The sequence below is a fragment of the Poromitra crassiceps genome (assembly GCF_964638095.1).
Source record: "Poromitra crassiceps genome assembly, chromosome: 3".
Classification (NCBI taxonomy): Eukaryota; Metazoa; Chordata; class Actinopteri; order Beryciformes; family Melamphaidae; genus Poromitra; species Poromitra crassiceps.
The window spans coordinates 92,768,856-92,795,979 of record NC_139625.1 but is presented as its reverse complement, the minus strand read 5'-3'; the positions used below and the strand labels follow the sequence as shown (position 1 = coordinate 92,795,979).

General features: G+C 45.0%; 1 protein-coding gene across 1 annotated transcript; it reads right to left on the bottom strand.

Moving 5' to 3' along the window:
- Positions 1-1,427: 1,427 nt before the first annotated feature.
- LOC310773363 (SAM and SH3 domain-containing protein 1-like) lies at positions 1,428-26,075 on the bottom strand (the record flags this gene model as incomplete). Its single annotated transcript, XM_083633232.1, is given in 13 exon segments — positions 1,428-1,460; positions 1,462-1,532; positions 4,336-4,467; positions 8,540-8,690; positions 10,005-10,130; positions 10,132-10,212; positions 11,781-11,950; positions 12,256-12,388; positions 13,052-13,195; positions 13,298-13,372; positions 14,783-15,195; positions 19,890-20,015; positions 26,066-26,075. Coding segments are annotated over 13 exon segments (1,665 nt in total).
- Positions 26,076-27,124: the final 1,049 nt, after the last annotated feature.

The following is a 27,124-nucleotide window of genomic DNA, read 5'->3' as shown; positions in this document are numbered from 1 at the left end:
TGCAGACCAGTTCAGCTGAGCGGAGAACATCTGAACCACAGACTGAGGGATTCCATATCGACCGTACTGCAAAAGGATCCAGTTATGTGTAAATCACAATCTAAATGGATCGGTCAGTATTATTAAAGGAGAATTTCGTTTTTTTTTAACCTGGACCCCTCTCCTCACATTAATTATGATCTGACGACTCACCCAGCGATCTCCGCGGCGTTTCTGGCCGTCCTAGCGTTGTTTTGAGATCAATAGCGTCCAAGCCAGTCGTAAAATGATACTTTCCTGCCGGCTGGCCAGAAACGCCGTGGAGATCGCTGGGTGAGTCGTCAGATCATAATTAATGTGAGGAGAGGGGTCCAGGTTAAAAAAAAAAACGAAATTCTCCTTTAAATGATCGTCTCAGATGTTTCCTAAAGTTGAGATTTCCATTGGAAGGAACCTTTTGATATGAACTTGGCCAAATACTAAATAGTAATAGCAATGTTCCTAAATAGTAATAGCAATGTTCAAAGTCATTTACATCATATGGATTTACAGTGTAAATATGTGGTACATTTGATATCCATTACACCTACAAAGTAGCATCATTCATGTTTTCACTGCAGCTGAAGGATCCTTCATTGGTAGAAGTTTTATGACTTTTGGGACCATGAAACCCTCTGATAATCAATGGTAAAATTTAGTAAATCATTTTGAAAATGTTTTTTTTTTTTCCAAATGGAAAAATCCCTGGAAAATGTATGAATCCAACAGCAGCACTGATCTGTGAGGTGACAGCGTACTCTAATTTGAAGCCAATACCTTGTCAGAAAAGGGTTCCATTGTCAGATCGATACCCTGCAGCTGGAGTCTTTCCTCCAGCAGGGCCTCCAGGTTCACCGAGGTCATGAACATTTTCTTCTTTCCCTTCAACCGCAGCCGGCGGGCTTCAGAATTGGCCGAAATGGATGGACTCCTCTTCTGCTCTGGGTCCATGTAGGTGTGCATGCAGGCGCTTTCTGTGGGTAATGGCTCTCTGCATGGGTTTGACGAGGAAGGGGGTGCAGCTCCTCCGGGATGATCTGGCCTTTTTGCTGGGACTGTGGGGGGCGGGTTCAGGTGTGTGCGAGCAGATGTCTCCGCCCGTTTATCCATGTCTGAATTGATGTGCAGAACACCACATGATGCGCTCAGAGGTTCAGAGGGTGGAAACATGGCCTCTGGGTGTCAGATTCCGGTCTTTGGGGCTGAGGAGTTCTCTGTTCTGGACTCCTGTCAGGGAGAAGCATCTTCTCAGCAGCTCTGGTCCTGCATTAAAAGCCGTTAGCTCCACGCAGCTCCTGCTCCGAGCCCTGGCTTCACAGGCATGGTGAGCGCTCGCTGGGCTGTTCTTAGGGGGTCTTAGCGATGGTGGGATAGCAGGCAGGACTCCTGGGACACTCTTTTGAAAGGTCTTAGTAGGGCAGGGGGAGGGCGGGGTACTCGGGGGGACGGGAGGTGGCTCGACTCGCAGCCGGACGAGGACCTGCTCATGGACGAAGGCATCTTTTTGTCCCTCCCTGAAATAAACAAGTGCAGCGTGTGTGCAGATCATGCAGATTTCAGTTAAAGTGGCAGTTCGCCCAAAAATGTAAATGCTGTCATCATCTGCTCACCCTCCCGCTTGTTGAAACACAGGTGAAATGTGTCCATATATAACAGAGGGAGGTTGCCAGCACAACTTACTCAACTGAAGTCAATGACAACTGGTTGTTTTCTCTCCAGTTGTGCTGGTAACCTCCTTGTGTAGTCTGTTATATGGACACACTTCACCTGTGTTTCAACTTGCATGGGGGCTGGAGAGTAGATGATGTAATTTTATTTTTTGGGTGAAGTGTTCCTTTAACTGCACATGCATTGGATGTGTTGCCCTTATAAGAAAGAAAGCAGCAGGGGTGTGGCCAGTGTTGGGAAAGAGCATATAGCCAGTGTGGAAGGACGTCCAAGAAAGATGTATGAAAAATAATTGTTCAGAGAAAAATTTAAATAAAATATTGGGGAAAAAAACAAAAGTGTGAAAAACATGTGAATGGAAATGAAAGAAGCAAGCAGTCCAGTCTGGTGAAGCATTGAGCCGTTTATTCCTCACGCTCAACCATGACAGTAGCACACTTGAGAACTGGCCAGACTGTTGTAGATATGGTTAGTCAACCCGATCTCCAAAAAAATCGTAAAATAGCAACGTTTGTGGACAAACGTTGCTATTTTACGATGTCGGCTAAGAAATTGTAAAATGGGAACGTATGCGTCTACAGCGGTGGGCGGGGTTTGGGCGTGTTTTACGGAGATTTTCTGTTTCTAACCCCTCCCCCTACTCTAATCCTCACCCTAACCACTCGGAACGTTAATATTTTACGTTTTTCGAGCCAAAATTGTAAAATAGCAACGTTGGTCCATATCGTTGGTATTATACGTTTTTCTAAGAGACTGTGTTGGGTTAGTTGAACTTTGACCTTTAGTTACGTCACACAAACTGTTTATTGAATTGATCGGAGCAAACTTTGTTCTACTCTTTTCGAGGTTTTCCTCAGTATGCATTTCAGTGCATTTACAATGATAAAAAAAAAATGCCACATTTCAACAAGTATAATTATACCAATTAGTGTTTTTTTTTATTACTCTGCATAATGCAGTATTCAGGCACATGATAAAATATTGTGCAACAATATATTATACTGAACTAGAAAAATATACACGCAAAAACAGCAAAATCTTGAGAGAAATATACTGTACAAGTGTGGAAAATAGGCTACTCTGACATCATCCTCTCCCCACATCAGCTTAGACATTTACAAGAGCCTTCAATATACAGTCGGCACAACTCACTGTCCTCTAAAGACTTAACCAAACCAAATAACCACAATAAAAAGGATATAGTTATGAGTAAAAGCAAGCATTCACAGTAAATATGTACTGCAATTACGGGAAATTATTGTTTTTCAAACTATTTAAAACTCGAGTGGAAACACTTTTTTCTTTTTTTAAACTCTTGTTGTCACACAACAGTCACCAGTTTCAGCAAAACGCAAAAACCACCACACGAGTCACCACTCACAAGGCCAGATGTATTTGTGAGTAGACCTACAAGCGGCTCGACATAGACATTGTACAGGTTTCTGAGAAAGACCTTTAGAGCGGCGCTTCTCATGTTTCATGTCAGGACCCCTAAACTGACACAAATTAAGACACGGACCCCCATTTATAAGATTTTGTCCCAGGGTCCCCCATCTGATAAGACTTTTTCTTTTAGATGTTTTATTACAAAAAGTGTTTGAAACACATGACTGAAATAGTCTTAGATTCTGTCATTGTGTTACTTATGGATGGTATTATAGTGAAAATATTAAATAATGTACCCCCCTTTTTGCTGGTGACCCCCTGGAAACCCCTCAAGGACCCCTGGGGGTCCCCGGAGCCCACTTTGAGAACCACCGCTTTAGAGACGACTGGTCTGCGTGATGCAAGTAAGCTCTTTGATCCCTCAATAATCAAGATAGAGAAGATTGTACTTTATCTCTTTTTTCTTTTCAACGCTATAGAGGGCCAAAATGGAACGTCACTTCCTGCTTCAGCACTGTACCAGAGATTTTCATCCGCCATTTATTTTTCCATATACATTTTGTAAAATGCTTATAAAAAATAGTTTTACTATTCAAACCAAACGGTTCAGATATATTTAGAAACAGGCGAGACCACATAACATTTCACTGGGACCAAAATGTTAAAAAAAAAAGCGGATTTAAAGATTATTTTTTTTCGATGTTCTATTTTTAAGTTTTGGTCCAAGTTAAATGTTCTATGGTCTCTCTCGATTCTAAATATAGCTGAACCGTTTGGTTTGCCGAAGTAAAACTATTTTTATAAGCATTTTACAAAATGTCTATGGGAAAATAAAGGGCTGATGAAAATCTCTGGTGCAGTGCTGAAGCAGGAAGTGACGTTCACTTTGGCTCTCTATTGAGAAAAGGTAATTCTGGTAAAGAAAGGCAGTGGCATGTCAGCTCTCAAATGCATTGAAACAGATGTGAGAGTAGAGATCATATATGAAACAGATGTGAGAGTAGAGATCATAAGAACATTGTTTGATTCAATGATGCGGAAACAGAATCAAGTATGACAGTATGAAAGAATAAAATGCTAGGGGGGGAGGGGGGGAAGTGAGCATCGTAGGCAAATGAGGCGAGGGCAGAGTCTTTCCAAAATAAGAGCATGAAAACTGGCGGTCTGGAATGCCCAAGCATGGAGAAGAAGTGTGGAAGACCACGGCAGTCTTCCTAGTGAGGGATGGGGGCAGTGGTCACAGTCGACTCAGACTGTCATTACCGTTCTCCAGGTTCTCGGTGCTCTCGTAGCAGCCCGAGTCGCGCAGGGAGTCCCCCGCCAGGCCGCGCCTGTCCAGGAGCAGCTTCTCCTGGGAGCCTCCGGACTGACTGCCTCGCTCCGGGTCGCTGCTGCCTGCAGAGCACAACACCACCAACAGGGGGCCCACAGTCACTTTCAGAGATCCAAGGGTAGACCTGCTACAGTAAAGCCTCATCTGTGTGTCTTCCTGTATTTCTACACGTATGAGGATTCAATGTCCTCACAGTTACACCTGTGTTTCTTCCTGTATTTCTACACGTACGAGGATTCAATGTCCTCACAGTTACACCTGTGTGTCTTCCTGTATTTCTACACGTATGAGGATTCAATGTCCTCACAGTTACACCTGTGTGTCTTCCTGTATTTCTACACATATGAGGATTCAATGTCCTCACAGTTACACCTGTGTGTCTTCCTGTATTTCTACACGTACGAGGATTCAATGTCCTCACAGTTACACCTGTGTGTCTTCCTGTATTTCTACACGTATGAGGATTCAATGTCCTCACAGTTACACCTGTGTGTCTTCCTGTATTTCTACACGTATGAGGATTAAATGTCCTCACAGTTACACCTGTGTGTCTTCCTGTATTTCTACACGTATGAGGATTCAATGTCCTCACAGTTACACCTGTGTGTCTTCCTGTATTTCTACACGTACGAGGATTCAATGTCCTCACAGTTACACCTGTGTGTCTTCCTGTATTTCTACACGTATGAGGATTCAATGTCCTCACAGTTACAGCTGTGTGTCTTCCTGTATTTCTACACGTATGAGGATTCAATGTCCTCACAGTTACACCTGTGTGTCTTGTCTTCCTGTATTTCTACACGTATGAGGATTCAATGTCCTCACAGTTACACCTGTGTGTCTTCCTGTAATTCTACACATATGATGACTCAATGTCCTCACAGTTACACCTGTGTGTCTTCCTGTATTTCTACACGTATGAGGATTCAATGTCCTCACAGTTACACCGATAGAAAGAGACAGAAACTATTCCAAAGTGAGGACATTTAGCTGGTTCTCACTTCTATAGAGTACTGCAGGGATCAATCAATCAATCAATCAATATCCTTTATTTAACCAGGTAAAAAAACTCATGACGTATTTTTGTAGGCTTAACCAGAAATCGCCACCATTTTGGTTCATCGGGGACAAAAGTTTATGGGAAAGCGAATTTTGGTTCAGCAGGATAAACGTTAATCACTTTTATGCCTTTTGAAGCGTTTTATAAAAAACACGTTAACAAAATGTACAGTCATAAAAGTTATTCACGTTTGTGAAGATTATCCTACTGAACCCAAATCCGCGTTCCCATAAACCTTTGTTAACCACAGACCTTATTTTATGCATTTAAGTGAAATCCCCATTCTAAACCCCATTTACAAACCCAGAAGTATACTTCCGGACTCATTCCTGCGGCGCTCTATAAGGAGCTAGCCTAGGGTTTGGACTTGGGTTTAGGTTTAAGACTGCAGTCAGGATTAGGTTTAGTTTGGCGTAAGGGTTAAGTTTCGAGGTTAGGGAGTGAGCATAGTTAATGAAGGTAAGTAATACAGAGTGAGTGTGTGTGTGTGTGTGTGTGTGTGTGTGTGTGTGTGTGTGTGTGTGTGTGTGTGTGTGTGTGTGTGTGTGTGTGTGTGTGTAAATTGGGTTGAGCCATTTTTTCCTATTTTTGATCTGTCTGGTCTTGTGTAATAATGCTTAGACACCCATTTATATGAAAACTAAAATATTGATGAACTGGATTTGGTTGCATCAGCCTTATTCCAGTGTATTAAAAATACACATATTACTGTGTAGGTATTTGATGATCTCCTTAATACATGATGTATTTAGAATGTGTCACATTATTTAAAACCCCTTGCATGGTACCGTAACCCCGGCGTTACGTTTCAGATTTTTTGCTGTTCATCTGTCATTTATGTGATTAATTAGGTAGTTAATTCTGAACAATGCTGTTCATGCTACATACCGAATTAACCGGCTGAATCTTGCGCATCGAACCATGTCTTCCTTTTTCAGATCATTTCAACACAGCAGAAGTTATAGCTGTGTTTGTACAAAGACAAAGACAACATTTCAGATTATTTGGCTTTTTCAAATGGCTTTTTATAATGGCTTTTTGGAAATCCGCCTAGGTATCTCCGTACAAAAATCACTGCCAAATACTCATGTTTTGGTATTTTTTCATCTTCTTTGAGTTGGGATGTGGTAAGGCCTGTGGCTATGTCTCCATTGGGTTTCTAGCCATAAATACAACAACCACAGGTAACTGTTTACACTCTAAAAGTGTTTTTTATTCTAGGCGAGAATCAACCACTGTGTTTGAGCTGGTGTTACTCAGGGTCAGTAAGACATAGAGTCATTCGGATACTTGGAACAGAAACTTCAAAGTCTTACCTTTCAGAAAAGGTCAGGCAGTTGTCTGTAACCCTAGCGGTTCAGCCACAGTAAGCATTTTAGTTTGGGTATGTCGTTTTCACCATTTTCTTCAGAAATAGGTGGCTTTAGAAGGCCTTCATTAAAACCGTAACGACACCGTACATTGTGTACTTACTTACAATACTTTTCCATAGGTTAACACATTGAGTGCCACAGCGCTTCAGTAAAATTGTCTGGAGCCTGTGCCAGATTCACTTCCATTCAGTTGAAAACAGCTATATAATTTTTTCTATTAGGGCTATATGGACAGGGCTGGACTATAATGAAACATTGGACACTCCTGCTTCTTTCAAAGAAGAAATTTTGTTTCTAGACAGTTCCATTATGAAATGACAGCCTCTGAAAGAAGAGCACTTTCAAGGGTTTTCTGCTGTCTTTTTTTACTTTTCAAGATAAAGTCACTTTTATGAATACTTTTTGCACTCATGATTATTATTATTATTATTTTTCTCCTGCTTCTTTTTATTATTAGACATTACATTACATTACATTACGGCATTTGGCAGACGCTTTTATTCAAATCAACTTACAATATCAGAACTTACAATATCACATTTTAGTCTAACACTAACGCTAGTCTAACACTAACGCTAGTCTAATTTCAAGCACATTCACTGACTCTAGCTAATATTTTCTGATGTAGTGACGTGGTGTAGTTCTGTGCAGCCTGCGTGCCCCACCCCCCTCTCCCCCCCTCTCCCCCCCTGAGCTGCAAACTCCTCCCCACACGCACCCAGTCTATTTTCGGAGCCTCCGTTTTTGCGCCGGGCGGCTGACGGCGGCTCCCGGGCGGATCCCAGCGCGACAAGGAAATGCCAAACGGGACTGCAGGAAAAGGTTTGGCCGTTCGGCGTCGGGTGCTGCCTTTCTGGCGGGTAATCGTGTGGAGAAACTATATGCAGACAGATAGACAGAGGCAGAGGAGCTCAGTTGTGGGCGCGGATCGCAGCCAACTGTCAGCTGCAGACAGAGCAATCTATATGGCTCTGGCTGCAGCATGCATCGGTTTCTCTTTGATCACGGCTTTCTCCTGCACAAAGGAAAGGATCTGAGCGCCAAGGTTTTAAGGTGGCGCAGCTGCCGTGTAGATTTTTAAGGTGGCGCCGTGTGATCCCTTGAAGGGATTCATGCTCACTGGCTGGGTACGACCTTAAACAGCAGAATTATGGAATAATATGAATTATGATATTGGGACGTCCACAGACGTCCCTGGCACTTCTCGTTACTTTTTTTAGGACGTCCACAGACATCCTTGGCACTCAATGTGTTAATACACTGGAATACGGCCATTGTAAACTTAGGTTTTGCCAAACGGCCAAATATCAGAATTCTTCTCAGTTGACACAGTAAAAGTAGCTGGTCTGTGTGTAGGAGACGATACTCTTTGGATAAAAGCGCTATATAAATGCAGGCCATTTACCATTTACCATCTTTGCATCCGTAACCGTACATGCCCATAAATCATCCTGAACCTCTGGAATATGTGAAGCATGCATAATTTAACTTAGCGGATGTGAATGGCACACTTTAAATGTATTTGTTCATGTGTGTCTGTAACGTTTGAGTTGTGTCTGAGATATAAGCGTCTTTCTAATGTATGTGCTCATGTGTGTCTGTAACGTTTGAGTTGTGTCTGAGATATAAGTGTCTTTCTGAGTCATTATATGTCTGTTAGCAGTCAGACGTGCTCAGGTTTGACCGCCTGGCCTGACCCACCATCGTACTCCTGCAGCAGCTCGACGGCCGTGAGCAGCACAGCTCTGTGCTGAGGCTCTCTGATGTTCAGCTCGTCCAGGTCCTCCTCCTCCAGCAGCTTGAAGGTGTCCAGATCCTCGTAGCCATTAAACAGGAAGGTGGGAAGATGCTCCTGTGTGTGGAGAGAGAGGTGGGGGGAGGCAAACAGGGAAGGAAGAAGGTGTCGTTAGTGGTGGACATTTATTTGACGATCCACATTTTGGATCTTTTCAAATCCCTGTGTAAACAGTGGTGACATTTGTGCGTCAAACTGCAATATGGAGGAGGTCTATAATGTCTACTTATTCCCACTGGGAGGTCATGTTTTCATCCCTGTTTGTGTGTCGGTCAGTCTGTTTGTTGGCAGGATCTCTCAAAAAGTTATGAACGGATTTGTACAAAACTTTGTAGAAAGGTTGGTCGTGGGCAAAGGACCAACTGATTAACCTTCCACGCCCACTGGCCAAAAGGGGTCATGGAAATGGGTGTGGCCAATCACACAAAGGTGCCCAACTTCCCAAATGGATTCACACAGAGCCGTATAATAGAAGAGTTGCGACATCTCCATTCACTCCAATGGACCAGTTTTTTTTTTTTACTTCACAAAACTTCCCAGAAGTAAGGTTCTGGATTCAGCAGCGCTGTCGAGTTGGAGCAAAATGGACCGTCTGTGATGTCCTTTGAAACGATCAGACGTTTAACGAATCAAATTGTATATTATCAGCTTTATTTTATGCATTCAAACATATCGCGAGCCTCCTTCCTGGCTATTCATTGGCTACTGAGTCACGCATTTTGGACCTCCGCTGGCGCCACTCTCTTACTAGATTGCTCTGGATTCACATAACCACACAACTTTGTAGAAAGCTTATTCATGGCCCAAAGAAGAACTGAGTAACCTTCCATGGCCACTGTCCAAAAGGGGGCGTGGCCAATCACAAAAAGCCGCCTAAATTCCAAACGGATTCACGTAACATCGCAAAACTTTGTAGAAAGGCTATTGAGTGCCTTCTAGTTTTTCCTGTCATAAATTCCTCCCAGGGAACAATTGCGTGTCTAATAGGTTGAGGCGATGTCTCGTCATAGACGCTGGGATAGTCAGGCGTGGTCAGGGTGGGGTAAATCTCCCGTTCTAGCCATTCAGCAAAGTTAGAATTTAGCTGCTAGCCCAGCCCAGGCAGACACGATCGGGGATTTGACCACTGCAGTAAACGCACATCTGAACAGACGTCTTGTGTTCGGCTCTAGAATCCCCAAACCTGTAGTGTAGAGCCGCAGCACCTTCCCTTGGTGAGTCAGCCCATTGAGATATATGGGCGGTGTTACCCCACTCGCGCGCCAGCCGTTTAACATTTTGTGGGCGTTCCCACACATGCCGACTGTCTCTATGTGCTCCTATCTCCACCTCGATGTCTGACAGATTTGGATGATCTGATGGGTTCATTACTTTGAGGTTGATGCGATCCAGGAGCTCCTCGACAGAGGTGGGCTTGGGTTGCCGGGCCTTCCTCCTTCTGCGGGTCTTTTTGGGCTTCACCTCCTGCTCGTTCAGGACGTCCACGTAGATGAACTTGGAAGGTGCCGACTTTACCATTCAGCAGGCCCATCCACGTTCCCATCGGAGGCTTGCTGATGATGTCAATGACATCTCCATTCTGCAGAATAAGACCGGTGATCATTAAATAATCTAATCTGATCTAATGATGACAGGATGACCGACAGTATGACACACTAGATATGGTCAGGGCCAGTTGCACCAACTGGTCTTACGACTGGTCTTAAGCTAAGTTGGTCTTTTTCTCACTAAGACCAGCCGTAAATATTACGCCTAGTCCAGAGCAGGCGTAAGGTGCAGTATAGACGGTTTTCACCTGTGTGTTGCGCAATAGCCACAACCCTTCAGCACTCTGGTTGTATTCAGACCCGAGTTATAAACTGGAAACCGGAGCACGTTATAAACGTTATAAATATAGTCATGTTATAAACAACTGACCAATGCTGGGGGTCCGTATGGAAAGTGGATATCGAAATGGTTAAAAGTTAAATCAATTTGGTCATTCAGTGGCGTTTTACTGCCATTTAAAGTAACGGTAACAGTAATAGTTAGCCGCTAACATTAGCCACACTACAGCCGATTACCCATCAGCAGAGCGTCATTTGACGTCAGCACACTCTTCTAAACAGGTCGCGTGCCGCATTCCAGTGGGCATTCCCATGCTTTCACATGGACGCGCATCGCTACGACCGGCGTAGTTAAGACTAGACGTAAGCCCTGTTGGTGCAACAGGCGTAAGTCCACTCTAAAGACTCTTAACTAAGACCGACGTAGGAGTTACGACAAGGCATAGTTAAGACCAGTTGGTGCAACCGGCCCCTGGTGTTCAATGTGACTGTGAATACTGAATAATATAAAATCAGTGTAAAATGAACTTAAAGCAGTAATAAATGACATTATAGCAACATATGTGGTGCTAAATACTCATTGCTGTGGTGTTACGGCACAGATCACCTGTCAATCAAACAGTGAGGGTGGAACTTTCACGTCTTTTTCCTTGGATTTTCTTTTGAGTTTCGGTAGGTGGCGCTCTTTTGGTGGCTATCACTGCTCATGCTAACAGACACTGGATGTTTAAAGCAGCCAATGGAAAAGCTTTTGTGAACCGGCTATAGGTTGGATCACTATTGTGTTTTATCAATTAGCAATAGAGTGGCAAAATGGAAATGGTTTTACATAAAAATGTCACAGATTATTAGTTTAATTAAAGGCCCAGGGGTTAAAGTAACAATTTTTACTGAGATTCTGGCCTCTATCCTGTCCTGCACAATGCTCTGCTTCCTTTTTTAAATTGTATGTACAGATACCAAACACACAAACACAGAAGTAAAAAAACAATCAATCAATCAATCAATCAATCAATCAATCAACACTTATACTGTATTTTGTGCAAATAAATAACATCCGATTTTAAAAAGTTATAATTTTACACTAAATTCATCCTGGCTTGGGCACAGCCAGGAGCCCAGATTGTGTGTTCTGGAGCTCCTGCTGGCTCCCCATCCCTCCCTTAATGTAACCCCAGAAGGTGTGACGTGTGCATCGCGATTCATTGGCCATACCTTCAGTTTGAGGGAGTCATGTGACGTGTGCATCGCGTTCCATTGGCCATACCTTCAGTTTGAGGGAGTCATGTGACATGTGCATCGTGTGTTTCATTGGCCATACCTTCAGTTTGAGGGAATCGGTGTCGTAGGGACTGGGAGTGAAGTCGGTGTGAACCAGAGCGCGTCCGCAGAACGGCCCGCGGTACGGCAGCTCGTCCTCCTCCCCGTCCTCTGACTTCACGCTCTCTCTGTTGCTGTTGGAGGAGTCGGTGGTCCCCACCGTCTGACCGCCTGCACAAACCACAGAAGAAGAATGCGCTGCTTCAAGGCCTCGAGACACCATGGGTCAATTTGTATTTGCAAAATATTTGTCACGATTTATTTTAATCTGCCAGATGGTCGTGGCTTGCCACACAGACAGAGCATAAAGTGTAAACTATCTCAATGTTGATGTTAATACTTTTCTGTGATTGGAATGTCAATCTGGTGTCAAACCCCACCCAGTCAGTGCTTCAAGGCCAGGTTGAAACAAAACACCGTCAGTTTCTTGCAACACACACACACACACACACACACACACACACACACACACACACACACGGAGCTTTGTCCACTCAGGGAGCTCCTCAGACTGTCCACAGAGCCTCCTGGCTTCAGTTTGTTTTTTTCCAAAGAGTTGGAGTCTGTGTGAGGCGAGTGAGGGCAGCTGGAGATGCGGTCTGGACTCGACTAGGAGACAGAGGGGGGAGAAGATGCTTACCACCTTCACGTTGCACACAGTTTACAACAGTAGCAGATTGGCTCATGTTTATAACAGTGATACAGATTGGCTAATGTTAATTATAGAGCCAAAGTGAACGTCACATCCTGCTTCAGCACTGTACCAGAGATTTTCATCCGCTATTTATTTTCCCATAGACATTTCGTAAAATGCTTATAAAAAAAGTTGTATTTGGTCAAACCAAACAGTTCAGCTATATTTAGAATCGGGAGAGACCATAGAACATTTCACTCAAGGAAATAGTTTTTTCTTCAATTCCGCAATGTTTTTAAACGTTTTGGTCAGAGTTAAATGTTATGCGGTCTCTCCTGTTTCTAAATATATCTGAACCGTTTGGTTTGAACAAGTAAAAGTATTTTTATAAGCATTTTATGAAATGTCTATGGGAAAATAAATGGTGAATGAAAATCTCTGGTACAGTGCTGAAGCAGGAAGTGACGTTCACTTTGGCTCTCTATAACAGTAGCACAGATTGGCTAATGTTTATATCAGTAATAATACATTCATTGTTATTGCTGTTTTTCAGGTCTGAGCACTGCCTTCAATAAATAGAAACAGAGTGACAGAAGACTCGGTATGTAGTGAATACACAGTGCGATTTGTAAACACACCTGTTCAGACAGCGAGCTGTGGTATCTCTTGGAGATGCGTTTCCTCATGGTGTCTCTCACAGACTTGACCTTTTTGCCCAGAGAAATGCGAGATGTTGGGGGAGACTTAACAGCCTCTCTCACGCCGCAGTCTCCATCTTTCTTCTAATTTATGAACAAAAGCGGCAAACATGCCAACAAAAACGTTCTCATTTATTTTGATTTGATTCAGTCGACAGAAATTCAGTAACAAGAATGACTACGTACAGTGATATCACAGTCACAGTTGCCTGAGCACAGTGAGCGGTTCGTCAGATCAAATCCTCCGAAGCTGCAGGTTCTCTGTGAAAAAGATAAAATCAGGGCATTTCGAAAAAGTGTGATTTTATTTTATTTAGCCTTTATTTAAACCAAGCTTGTCCCATTGAGATCAAAGATCTCTTTTACAAAGGAGACCTGGCCAAGAACAGCAGCAACACAAAGTTTCAACATAAAACACATAAACACGTACATTTGAATAACATTAAAATGATCAGAATAAACATTTGCACACAGATAGACTTCACCATAGCTTTAAAAGCATTCAGGGTTACTAAGCTGTGAAGTTTAATTTTCAGATTCAGATTCAGAAAACTTTATTTATCCCCAAGGGGCAATTCAGTTTAAGTTTAAGTTCAGACTGTAGATTGTTCCATGCAGTGGGTGGACAAAACCTACAAGCTTTCTTCCCTAGTTCAGTTCGGACTTTTGGAACAGAAACTTGCAGCATGTCCTGAGGACCGAAGTTGTAATTTCCACATTTCATGCTTAAAAGAGATATTAGAGGCTGTCTTTTGATGTACAGCTGTGATGGAGCCCAGGTGGGAATTTCACAGAGGCCATGGCTGCCGCTGTTCCTCCCACTGGCTGTGATGCCCTGAGATATAAGTTTTACCCTTGGCAGCTGTGCCCTGCTACTGTCAGTTGCTTTAAAATCATCAGTGCTCTCAGTTTAATGTAGTCTGCCCTATGCAAAGGATGTGTCATTGTCTCATTTTAAAGCAGCTACGAGCAAGATCGGTTGTTATTAAACAGTCTAAATTTAATATCGAAAACATCTTACCTCTAAAAGTATATGAGACCAACGCCGAGTGAATCAGCGAGTGGCGAGTGCTGCCTTTCTTCTTGTTTTAGGTCTGTTGCTAGGCAGAGCGAAACGTTTTACGGCAGCTGTAAACCGTTGCTAGGCAGAGCGAAACGGTTTACGGCCGTAGCAACAGACCCAAAACAGCTTTCCTCGCTACTTTCTGCTCTCGCGAACATCTCTCGTTATATTGTAACAGTTTGTTTGAAAGTAATTTTGTGGTTATGGCCGAAGTGGCTGCCGCAAACCGTTTCATTTCACTTCCTGATCTGCCCGGCCCGCACACAGCCTATGATCATCAAGACAACACTGGCCGATTCACTCGGCGTTCAAGCGAGACTACTCGGCGTTGGTCTCGTCTACTATTAGAGGTAAGATGTGAGGCATCGATATTCAATTTAGACTGTTTAATAACAATCGAAAATCATGCTCGTAGCTGCTTTAACGCGCATTTCAGAAAAATCATTCTTCACGATTTCAATAGAGACGCAGCAATGAGCTTTGTGCTCTGGCATGTGGCCTCCTGCCTCGATGCCGAAGGCCAAATGGCCTTGGCCATAAAATGAGGAAATTCCCACCCTGGATGTAGTTCAGAAACAAGCATCCAACAAAGTCTTCTCTGTACTCACCCCATGGTGGCTGAGCGGGTTGAGCGCCCGGCGCCGCAGCTCTCCTTCGGTCACTGAACGGGCGATGTCTGAGCGGGCGATGCTGGGCTCCTCTTCATTGCAGCCCTCCGTCTCAGACAGGGAAGAGGCGCTGCCTACGCCCGCCTCCCGCGCCTCTCCCTCCAGGCCTCTCTCCCGCAGGTGGGCGGGGCTGCAGCTGGCCTTGCTGAAGGCCCTGAAGATCTTCTGTGTGTCCAGGCTGCTGGAGGAGGGCGAGGTGGTCAGGCTGTCCGAGTCCCTGTCGTAGGTCAGCTGCTCCCGCAGAGCCGAGGCCAGCGAGTCCACTGGACACGCCGCGCATGGCTTCTTCTGCACACCCGAGTACAGGAAGGGGCTGGCGTCCGCAGAGGGAGGCCCGTCTAGACTCACGCCCTCTAGGGGAGAAAGAGGATAAGAGTCAACATGGAATAAAATCTAAAAAAGAGAACAACGTAAAATGCAACACAAGCCTCTCATGTTAGATTTCCTTACAAATAGGGTTAGACTAGGTCTGTAAAACCTGCAATCATTTTTTTTTTACTTTGCACATTTGATTAATTAATTTAATTGTTCAATTATAGTTGTTGTATTAATTCTTCATGTAAAGGTAATACTCTACAGAGTTTCCCCTAAGACTGAACAGCTGCGGCGGCCCACCCTGCTTTATGGACCTTATAATCTACTGAAAACAATTTAATTGGAATTAATTTCAGTTGTCCTTGTCCCATGGCGCTTAATGCTGTTTCTAGTCTACCCTGCAAAGAATAACATTCTGGGCGAAACACTGAAAACTTACTTGGCATGAAAATGGTAAAATTTCTAGATTGAAATTCAGCACCAAGTATCAGCCAGTCTGTAAATAGAGTTCGACCAGTGAAGGCTTCATGAAGGCTGGTAACCAAACCAAACCAATTAACCCCCTGTCCTCAAAAATCCCATTTCGAAATAGGCGTTATTTTGATAAACTGACCTCATAAGGGGGATCTATACAGTTACGTGTGTCTACTAACATTATTAAAAGATCATAAAGGTAATGCTGTTTTATGATAGTTTGCTAAATGACGTCGCCTTCTTCTTCTTCTTCTTTGCCTTGACCGTAGGCGTAGTTGCTGCCCTCTCATTGTGGACTCCAGTACTACACATTGAGGCACGCCCAGTGCATGTGAAGCGTCATGTAGCGGGCGTCTCGCATGAGCTAATATGGACGGAGACTGCTCAGAGCCTGCTGTAGTGCAGACTGCTCAGAGCCTGCTGTAGTGTAGACTGCTCAGAGCCTGCTGTAGTGCAGACTGCTCAGAGCCTGCTGTAGTGCAGACTGCTCAGAGCCTGCTGTAGTGTAGACTGCTCAGAGCCTGCTGTAGTGTAGACTGCTCAGAGCCTGCTGTAGTGCAGTCTGCTCAGAGCCTGCTGTAGTGTAGACTGCTCAGAGCCTGCTGTAGTGCAGACTGCTCAGAGCCTGCTGTAGTGTAGACTGCTCAGAGCCTGCTGTAGTGCAGTCTGCTCAGAGCCTGCTGTAGTGTAGACTGCTCAGAGCCTGCTGTAGTGTAGACTGCTCAGAGCCTGCTGTAGTGTAGACTGCTCTGAGCCTGCTGTAGTGCAGACTGCTCAGAGCCTGCTGTAGTGCAGTCTGCTCAGAGCCTGCTGTAGTGTAGACTGCTCAGAGCCTGCTGTAGTGTAGACTGCTCAGAGCCTGCTGTAGTGTAGACTGCTCAGAGCCTGCTGTAGTGTAGACTGCTCAGAGCCTGCTGTAGTGATGACTGCTCAGAGCCTGCTGTAGTGCAGACTGCTCAGAGCCTGCTGTAGTGTAGACTGCTCAGAGCCTGCTGTAGTGTAGACTGCTCAGAGCCTGCTGTAGTGTAGACTGGCAAGGCGTTCTGTGGCATTCTTACATACGCAGTAATGAAGATGTAGCCTTAGATCAGCACAATCACTGATATTTTGACTCATCCCCCCTTCTTTTCTCCCAAATTGTACTTGGCCAATTCCCTGCTAGGGGGTCGCGGTCATTGCTCTGCCCCCTCTGCCGAGCTGGGCAGAGTAGCAATTGATTCCTCCGATACATGTGCAGTCGCCATCTGCTTCTTTTCACCTTCACACGTAGCATGTGGAAGGCCACGCTATTCCCCCCCAGTTCCCCTCCGCCCGAACAGGTGGCCCTGACGGACACACACACACACACACTAGTGCAGCGACCGAGACACACCCTTCCACCATTCCGGCTTCCCACCCACAGACACGGCCAATTATGCCTGTATGAACGTCCGACCAAGCCCGAGGTAACACGGGGAATCTACTGCTAAATATTCACAGACGTAAAAACTGATGCAATTTAGGGACCATTCGTTATTTAGGGAAGGGTCTACTGGAGGAAAATAGGGGAGGGTCATCTTGTTTTAAATTTAGTCTGAGGGAGGGTACACTCTCTTTAATTTGGGTCCAGGGGAGGGGTATACAATTTTCATTCGATAAAAATATATAAACTTTTTTTTTTTTGTAATGTTTGCTTTTCGGACTTCAACAACTACTGACTTGCTTCATTTACACCCCTCCTGTCCAAACTGTTTGGTATGTCCCGGTGCATTGTTTCTCTTTGGCGGTCCTATCTGTCGATCTTTGTGCTTGGCCTATCCAGACAGTAGGCGTGTACAGTATCTGGCTTTTCTGGTGATAATATGGAAGTACATTTCCAGTGCGAATAACCCACTGGAACAAAGTCGAGCAAACAAACAGACATGGCATCACAAAATATATATGGGCTCTATGCATAGAGTCTTAGGACACTCATCTCCTAAATTACGCTAAGTCTGCGAGGGATATTTATACCACCAGGATGACATATGTTTCACATAGGGTTGTGTTTTCATTTCGAGATTTTATTTTGTCCAATATTGAAATGTTCTACAATTGCATGTTGTGTTAACATTACACATTATTTCTATCTACCTTTCTATCTATTTAGGCTAATTTGGATGCTATTTATTATCGAAATGTATTAGCCCAATGCATGCTGGGAGATTTCACATGTGTGCCTTTGTGCCTGTCTGCTGTCTGATGCGCAAGGGAGTGAGAGAGAGAGAGGGGGGACAGAGAGTGGAGAGTCCGCGGCTCCGCGCAATTACGCACAATAATAGAACCGGCAAACTTTTTTTCCATCAGTCATTGACTGCTATTTAAACACAAATATTGATATACACAGACTGAAGATTGTTTCACAAGCGAAAATAGCATTATGTAGCGACCGGAGGAGGCGCTCGCTCTGATTGGTGACAGTTCTGCTCTAAGAAGCGCAAAGGATTATGGGAGTTCATGTTCTTGTGGGAAGCTTGTTACTGTTACAGTTAAAAACGTGGTTTAGTGATGTTGTGCTCATGTTTTGATTGCATTATGTGGTAATGGCAATGTTTGTGTGGCCAGGATAATGTTTAGTTTTACTATCAATGTAGCCACCACGACTGAGACTGTTAGTGTGTTCAATCACCTCTGGCCGGAGTTTCTGCAAATGTTGAATGATTCCGATGTGGAATAAATAGCACCCCCTGCTGTCACGTGGTGTATGAGGCGCAGGAGTGGTTAAAAGTAAGATCTCTGTGTCAGTCTGCATTCTTCCACGCAAGCTTGCCACAATATTGTTTGGGGAGGGTCAATCATATATTTCAAATCACTTGGGGAGGGTCAAGGAAAAATATATTTTGATCAGGGAAGGGGCACAGCTTTTTATTTCGCAACACACCAAATGCCTCCAGTGATTCCCCCTTCTAAATAATGAACGGTCCCTTATCGAATGTTTTTTTCATAAAGTAGCATAACATGACATTAACTCATTCATGGCCAAAGACGTCTTTGACGTGTTATCAGGAATAGCCCAGAGGGCCAATGACGTGTTTGACGTGTTTTTGTTTTTATTAGTGCAGCGCGTAGCGTAGTTCAAACACTTCCCCAGCCTGTGACATGTTATCAGGTCCCTAGCCTCAAAGCCAAGCCGACAACACGCGATCAAACACATACCGCAGCTGTTGTTTTGAAATGAGCAGGAGGAAAAACAGAGAAACGCGCTTCCTTGTGCAGAGGAGAAACGCCATTGAAACGCCCCTCGGCGCGCTGCACTGGTCGCCTTGCTGCAGGGCGAACCTGGATTGAGTCGTTCGCGGTAGTCAAACCCGTGACGAACATGATCGATCCAGTTCCAGCGCCTGGTCCCAAAGCCAAGCCGGACCCTTTCCTGTGTCGCAGCATTCGTCCCAGCCCGAACGAGAGGAGGAAAACGATGCAGAGACAGAGGAGGCTAGACGCTGATCTCAGACCAGTTTCGTGTTCCCCTCCTATGCTAATTTGCGGGGGAAGGAGGTGCGATCCAGCAGCAGCTGTAGACAGAACTCTCTCTCTCTGTGTGTGTGTGTGTGTGTGTGTGTGTGTGTGTGTGTGTGTGTGTGTGTGTGTGTGTGTGTGTGTGTGTCTGTGTGTCTGTGTGTCTGTCTGTCTGTCTGTCTGTCTGTCTGTCTGTCTGTGTGTCTGTCTGCACACTCACTCACACTGAGTAAACTGTATTGTTGAATGTAAAAAAAAGCACTTCATGTATATATATATATATACTATATACTATTTTTTATTTACATGTCTGATGTCAATACAGTTCAAAATAAAAGAATTGAGAGCGAGTTCTGCCTGAGATTGTGTCCTTTAGAAAAATGGCCTTTTCTCCTGTTTGTCTTCTCAGAGAGACCTTTTTGGTGAAAACAGGGTGTATATAAATGGCTATAAGTAGAGTACAGAACATGCTAAAAGCTCACTTTTTTTCCCCTGGTGAACCCAGAGACGTACATCTTCATTTTGAGGTATTGCCAATCACTTTGGTGCTAATAGATAATTTACTGTGGGTCTTGAAAGATGACCAACAATTATGAAAATCTTTGGCCTGTGCTAAATATTGGCAGTCCTAAACTGGCCATGAATGAGTTAAATAGAGCAGGAAGGCCAGGAACGAGGTCGATGATACAGAAAATGCTACAACACAACTAGAAAGTCAAATGGCAAAACCATTTGGACTTCATGAGACAATTTGTGTCTTTTATGTGTCTGTTTTTTTCCGTACCCTCTAATCTGGGCTTCTTCGACTCATCGATTCTGATCAGCTTCTTCTTCACCTTGCGGGTGGAGCTGACCAGTTTGTGGAGTCTCCTGAAGGTCACGGGTTCCTCCTGCTCGTTGTCTGACAGCTCTGAGAAGAGAGAAGGAGGACACAGCTCATTTCATCACACCGTTATTTATCATTCAGTCGGAATACAATATGATAAGTCTACAGCAATATTCACAATTTTGCAGTTGTAAACCCTTATAAAGCTGTGTTCACACCGAGATATTCATTTTTCGCTCTGTCGCTTGATTCAACCATTTGGAATCGCTCTGTCGCTCTGTTTAAATCGCTCATCTACAGGCACACGAATTGACGGACATGTGGGGGCTATAACGTTACGCAATGTCATGATGTTCGTCCACTACGAGCCACCGTAGATGTTTACAAGCTAAGCCTATCAGCGTGCTCCTAATGCGAGCTCCATACCGGTAGTACAGACTTAATTTCATGTCAGCTGTCAGCCTGTCAATGCGGTTTGTTGCCACACAATAAACCAGCGGTTTGTTCCAAGCCAGTGTGATCCTTGACTCACTCTCACATGGCAGCCAATCAGCGTTGAACAGCGAGCGACTGATGCCAGCGTATTTTCGGTCGAGTTGGGATATTTCATCTCGAGCGACGAGCGTATTTTCTCCCTATCGCTCTGTCTCTGTCGCTCGGACGCCCAGCGATTTTTCTCCCGGGCGAATATACGCTCAATCTAGGGCTGCAACAACTAATCGATTAAATCGATTAAAATCGATTATTAAATTCGTTGGCAACGAATTTGATTATCGATTCGTTGGCTTTTTGGCAAAAAAAAAAAAAAATCATATTTCATTTGAGTTAAATTCAGATTATTGAAACTGGATTAGCCTGACCAGTTCTACTTGTTTAACAAGCTGAAGCATATGCTCTGCCTGTAATTCAAGAGAAGTCTGCCTTTTAATTTCATATTTAATTTGAGTTCAATTCAGATGATTGAAACTGGATTAGCATGGCCCCAGTTTAATTAAAAGTTATGACCAGTTTAACTAAAAATCATATAGCCTGCCTGTGATTCCTTTTTATTTCATATTAGAGAGAGGAAGTGAAGTGGTGAAGGGCTAAAGGAAGTAGGCAGTGAAGGAGAGAGGAAGTGAAGTGGTGAAGGGCTAAAGGAAGTAGGCAGTGAAGGAGAGAGGAAGTGAAGTGGTGAAGGGCTAAAGGAAGTATGCAGTGAAGGAGAGAGGAAGTGAAGTGGTGAAAGGGCTAAAGGAAGTAGGCAGTGAAGGAGAGAGGAAGTGAAGTGGTCAAGTCAAGTCAAGTCAAGTTTATTTATATAGCCCTAATTCACAAGCATGTCTCAGAGGGCTTCACAGAAAGTATGTCTAGCTGATTCTAGCTAACACACAGTAACAAGAATATACAGAATAAAGATAACATTTGAACATTTGAAGAAAGCAGGAGAGTGGAGGAGGGAGGGAGAGGGAGGAGGGAGGAGAGGGGGGAGGTGGGGAAAAAATAGGAAATGTGGAGGAGGAGAGAACAGAGGAGGAGAGATGAGGGTACAGGGGAGGGAGAGCCAGGGTAGGGGTAGGGTCTAGGGTTGGGGGAGGGAGTAGGATACGGGCCCGGATTAGGGCGAGGGTGGGGAGAAATGGGAAATGTGGAGGAGGAGAGAACAGAGAAGGAGAGGGTGTAGGGGAGGGAGAGCAGGGGGAATGTGAGAGGGAGGAGAGGGCAGAGAGGAGGAGAGAACAGAGAAGGAGAGGTGGGAGGGCGCAGGGGAAGGAGAGCAGCGGGAATGTGAGAGAGGGGAGAGGACAGAGAGGAGGAGAGAACAGAGAAGGAGAGGTGGAAGGGTACAGGGGAGGTAGAGTAGAGGTAGGGTCTAGGGTGGAGGGAGGGAGTAGGATACGGGCCCGGATTAGGGCGAGGGTGGGGAGAAAATGGGAAATGTGGGGGAGGAGAGAACAGAGAAGGAGAGGTGGGAGGGTGCAGGGGAAGGAGAGCAGGGGGAATGTGAGAGAGGGGGGAGGACAGAGAGTAGAGGTAGGGTCTAGGGTGGAGGGAGGGAGTAGGATACGGGCCCGGATTAGGGCGAGGGTGGGGAGAAAATGGGAAATGTGGAGGAGGAGAGAACAGAGAAGGAGAGGTGGGAGGGTGCAGGGGAAGGAGAGCAGGGGGAATGTGAGAGAGGGGGGAGGACAGAGAGGCAGAGAAGGAGAGGTGGGAGGGTGCAGGGGAAGGAGAGCAGGGGGAATGTGAGAGAAGGGAGAGCAGGAAGTGGCAGGGATTCAGGAAAATAGGGGAGAAGAGGAGAAGGAGCAGAGGGGGGGAGAATGAGGAGAGAGCAGGAGAAGGGAGGGGGGGGCGGTGGGATGTGGGGGAGGAAAGAGCATGGAAAGAGAGGAGAACAAGAAGGGGGAAGAAGGGAAGAAGCGGGGGAAGGGGGAAAGAGAGGGGGGGGGGAGAAGATCAGACAACTGACTACTCTAAGCATTAACCAGAGCTAACTGGGACATAGTATCTAGCTAATCTACAGCCTAATCTGGCCTATCCTACCCTGCTCTAGTCTGATTTTAGCCTGAACACTAACAGGTCAGCCTTAGGCTGTAGCTAATCTATCGCCTACCTAAGCTGTTCTAAACCAACCGGCAGCCCTCGACCAGTGATGAAGAGCACCGATGCCCCCCGACCCGGCCCCCGCCCACATAAGGCGTGGGAGGGAAGGCCAGGCCGGGACACAGCGGCACCCCCTCACCCCCAGTGAACGCAAGAAAACCTGTCCACCATATGGTGGCAATCCACACATGGATTGCCACATGGATTGCCCCAGTGACTTGGCTGAGGAGGAACCTTGTGAGGTTGTTGTGCTAGGGGCCAATTGCTGCGGCCCGGGCGGACCCAGCCCCCACGCGACCCGCCCCCCCAGCCCCCAGCCACCAGCATAGTGACTGAGAGCGTGAGAGCAGGCCACGCGGGGGACGGGCCCACCCAGGCCACAGCAGCGGACCCCCATCTGGGGACTCCCCTCCGAGACAGGCCGAGAGATGCCGGGCTAAACCATGCACAGAGTTTCCGATAATGAAACTCTGTGAATGGTTTATTATGGAAATAAAATGTACAGGAGAACAGAAAATTGAAAATGTAAAAAAGGAGTCCAACAGAAGGGATATAAAAATGTAATTTTTAAATTATCCTAAGATCAGGGAAGGGAGTTGAAAATCTAAAAAGTAGAGTCCAAAAAGAAATAGAAAATGCAGTCGTTAAGTGTTCGTAGGTTTAGAGAATACTAGTTAATTAGCTAGGTGAAAAAAGGGGTAACAAGATTGGGAGTTCCATGAGGATGATCTGAGGAATCCATGAGTCCGCGTTGGTGACATGGATTAAGAGGAGGGGAGGGGAGGATAGGAGTCGGAGGTGATGATTAAGAGGAGGGGAGGATAGGAGTTGGAGGTGATGATGAGGCGGCGGGGGGGGGGGGGGCTGGGGGGGCGCCCCCCCCCTTCCCTTAGGCAAGCAGGTGACCAGGATGATGAGGATAGGGGTCGGTGATGGTGATGAGCCCGGGGTGTCAGACAGTAGAAGGAGTAGTGGGTAGATGGCCTAGAGTGACGACAGGTGGCTACTGAGCCCTTCACAGGTGGTGAAGGGCTAAAGGAAGTAGGCAGTGAAGGAGAGAGGAAGTGAAGTGGTGAAGGGCTAAAGGAAGTAGGCAGTGAAGGAGAGAGGAAGTGAAGTGGTGAAGGGCTAAAGGAAGTAGGCAGTGAAGGAGAGAGGGAGTGAAGTGGTGTTGGTGAAGTGTTCATGTTCTTGAGTAAATAAAAACAGTTTTCTACAATTTAACTTGGTTGTGGTTTCCCCCTTTTTGTATGCAAGTTTGAAGTGTTCCAATATAAACCACTAATGAATACAGTATAAACAAGAATGTTTTGATGCAGACTTATGTTGCAGGGACTACTAGAATCATCGTAATGTTGGAATTGTATGCATCAAAGGGTTAAATCGAGCATTTCTGAGCGATTTCAATATATCCGATTAATCGATTAATCGACAACTAACCCTACCGATTAATCGATTATCAAAATAATCGTTAGTTGCAGCCCTATCGCTCGTTTGCATTGACTCTGTATGTAAACTTGATGCCAGCGAAAAACTTTAATAGGTCGATGTGAACGCAGCTTAATCCAAATCCGATGCTGATCTGGGCAGAGTCGTACACTAGCACATGCCTCCTCCGATACATGTGCAGTCGCCAGCCGCTTCTTTTCACCTGACAGTGAGGAGTTTCACCGGCATGTGGGAGGATCATACTATTCTATTCCCCCCCCCCCCCCCCCAGTTCCCATCTCCCCTGAACAGGCACCCCGACCGACCAGAGGAGGCACTAGTGCAGCGACCAGGACCCCATATCTCCATCGGCTTCCCACCCACAGACACGGCCAATTGTGTCTGTAGGAACGTCTGACCAAGCCGGGATTGAACCCGGGTCTCCTGCAGTGGTGGGCGAGTGCTAGCTGCTAGCATTAGCCACAGTAGCCGACTACCCACAATGCATTACGTTATCCCAGCACCCGAACGACCCGGCTGTAGAGCAGAATGGCTCTGCTGTAAAATCCTCATAGATAGTTTTTTTGGTCAAGTTAAAACAGTGTAAAAATGACACCGGAAGCGGAAGAAGCAGCAATCAGGCATCATGGCAGCTAGAAATAAGGTGGATAGGCTACATGTATGTCATCATTTAAAGAGAGACAGAGAGAGAGAGAGAGAGAGAGAGAGAGAGAGAGAGAGAGAGCTAGGTCTCCTAGGCGCAGGGCCAGTGATCCTCTACCCTCTTTCATATAATCAAGGACCCCTAATTTAGCCCACATCAGGGCAACATACCCTCAATTTTGATAAGAGTTTGTCTCTCAGACCCAAATCTGAGAATATTTCTACATGTGATTTTGTCCAGAGTTCCATTTCTGTCTTTATTGTAGCTGGAGAGATAACAGGAAAAACTATCAAAACAAGTCATTCTTCTATTATTCTCTAATTGTGTTAACTTCATGTAAATGGAAAGTGGATAATATAACAAATCTCACTCCAAGCTGAAGCACAGTATAGCCAGTACAATAAACTAGACTACACCACTGAGTAAAACAAATACCGTAAAGCCCCTTCTAAACATGCAGTGGAATCCGGATTATAACCAGTCAGCCGGTTGGCCTGCATGTTTAGAAACAATTAGCCGGTCTATGCGCACTCCCGCGAGGGCGGATCATGACCATCCATCCTAGTATAGGATCCGCATTATTGGAAAAGCAGCTGTTGTTTAACACTGGCAGCTCATGATCCGGGTCATGTAGCTGTTATGTCTGAGTGGGTGCGTGGTGGCACTTTACAAACCATTAATGTCCCATAATTATTTTCATGAGTGGACGTTGGTTACATGGCTGGATTATTTGGAAGAGAGCCAAATTAGATGAGTAAACAACTAAAAGTTGAATAGTTTCTTTGTCCCCCATCTGCCAGTTTAAAAATGCAACAAGGGAGATGATAGCCTACTAGAGTTGTGCGATCTTGACCTCAGTCAGATCGTCAATCGCCACCCTTTGACATCGCCAATACACGATGTCATCGCGCAAGCACATAATTAATAATGGACGTTAACATCCATATTAATAATTAGCCATGTGGTTCAGCTGTGCTCTTGCTGTACTTTGCTAACTTAGCATCCCTTCAAATATTCCTCATTACGCAAAGTCCATTATCTCAGTAGGAAGTAGGAACTTTCACTCAGGTGACAGGCCAATGTTTACAAGACTATAATCAGTGTTGGGACTAACGCGTTATTAAGTAACGCGTTACAGTAACTAAGTTACTTTTTGCGGTAACGAGTACCAAATTACTTCATCAGTAACGTAACGCACTTACAATTATTGCGGTTTAAACAGGCTCGTTACTCGTTACTTCACTTTTTTTTTAAGTCGAACTGCACTGACATTTGCGCGTGAGCCCCTTAATCACTGTGAGTATTTCAGGGTAAAACTATTCTGTGCGGGGCCTACAGCAGCGAGGGTAGAGAGGAAAATGCCTGGAGTCTGATGGCGGTCTACTTTCTAATGTTACTGGACCAAATTCTGATAGTGAAACGGGTCATTTTGTGCAAGCTGTGTTGTGTACGGTACCAGTGTTCATTTCACACTGCTCGGGCAGCTCGGCAAGTCAGCAGCATGGAGCCCTCTCCTCCTCGCTCCTCTCGCAGGCTGTCTGTCACCACACCAGTGCCCTGCACCAGGCAAGCACTCGTCTCTCACTCACAGATTCCCCTCGCGTTGGAGGGTGTTCACGGTGTGTTTCGCGTTGTTTGGTCATGAAATGGGAAAAGAAAACGCCTGCAAGTCTGCTGCCTTTTGGAGATGAACTGCTATTAAAGGCAGCCGCGACGAGCGGCTACTTTGGGGCTCTGCTCTGTCCCTATCTGCCCACTGCGCTGGGCTCTGCTGCTCACTGTCACTCCGCTGTTACAAAGGGTAACCACAGTGTTTATGTTGTTCAGCCAGGATATTATAGACTAGACTACTACTGATACAGTTGTTAATTATACACTGCCAAAAGTGTACTGGCTACTTTTTGAAGGCAACAATAAATATGGCTCAATGCCTAAATGTTGTGTTTTCTTGTTCCACTACTTTTCGTCGTAGTGATAATGGGTACAATGATCAAATTTGACAGTTGTCTTGTGCTACAGCAACCCCAAAATAATGTGTGTGCATTAATAAGAGAATTGAGAGTTTAAAAAAGAGTAACTCAAAAGTTACTTTCCTAGTAACTAGTTACCTGGAAAGTAACGAGTAACTTAAAGTAACTAAGTTACTTTTTAGAGCAGTAACTAGTAACTGTAACTAAGTTACTAATTTAAAGTAACTTGCCCAACACTGACTATAATTATCAAAACTATTCGCAAACTATGTAGGCTACAAACTAACTATTTACAAAACTATTGCCTATATTTCCAAGAATTTTAGTCTTATTCAAACTCAAAATGAAAAGTGACAAAGAAAACAACTTTGAAAGCAGATTGACTTACCCTAAAAATAAATAAAAATCCGTCATCCAGTTTAACACGTTCACTGCCAATGACGTATTAATCCGTCAAAAAAAATCCAACGGTTCACTGCCACTGACGTATTAACACATTGACTGCCAGCCTTTTTTCAATGCTGTAGGTAAGTTCTGCCAGGTTT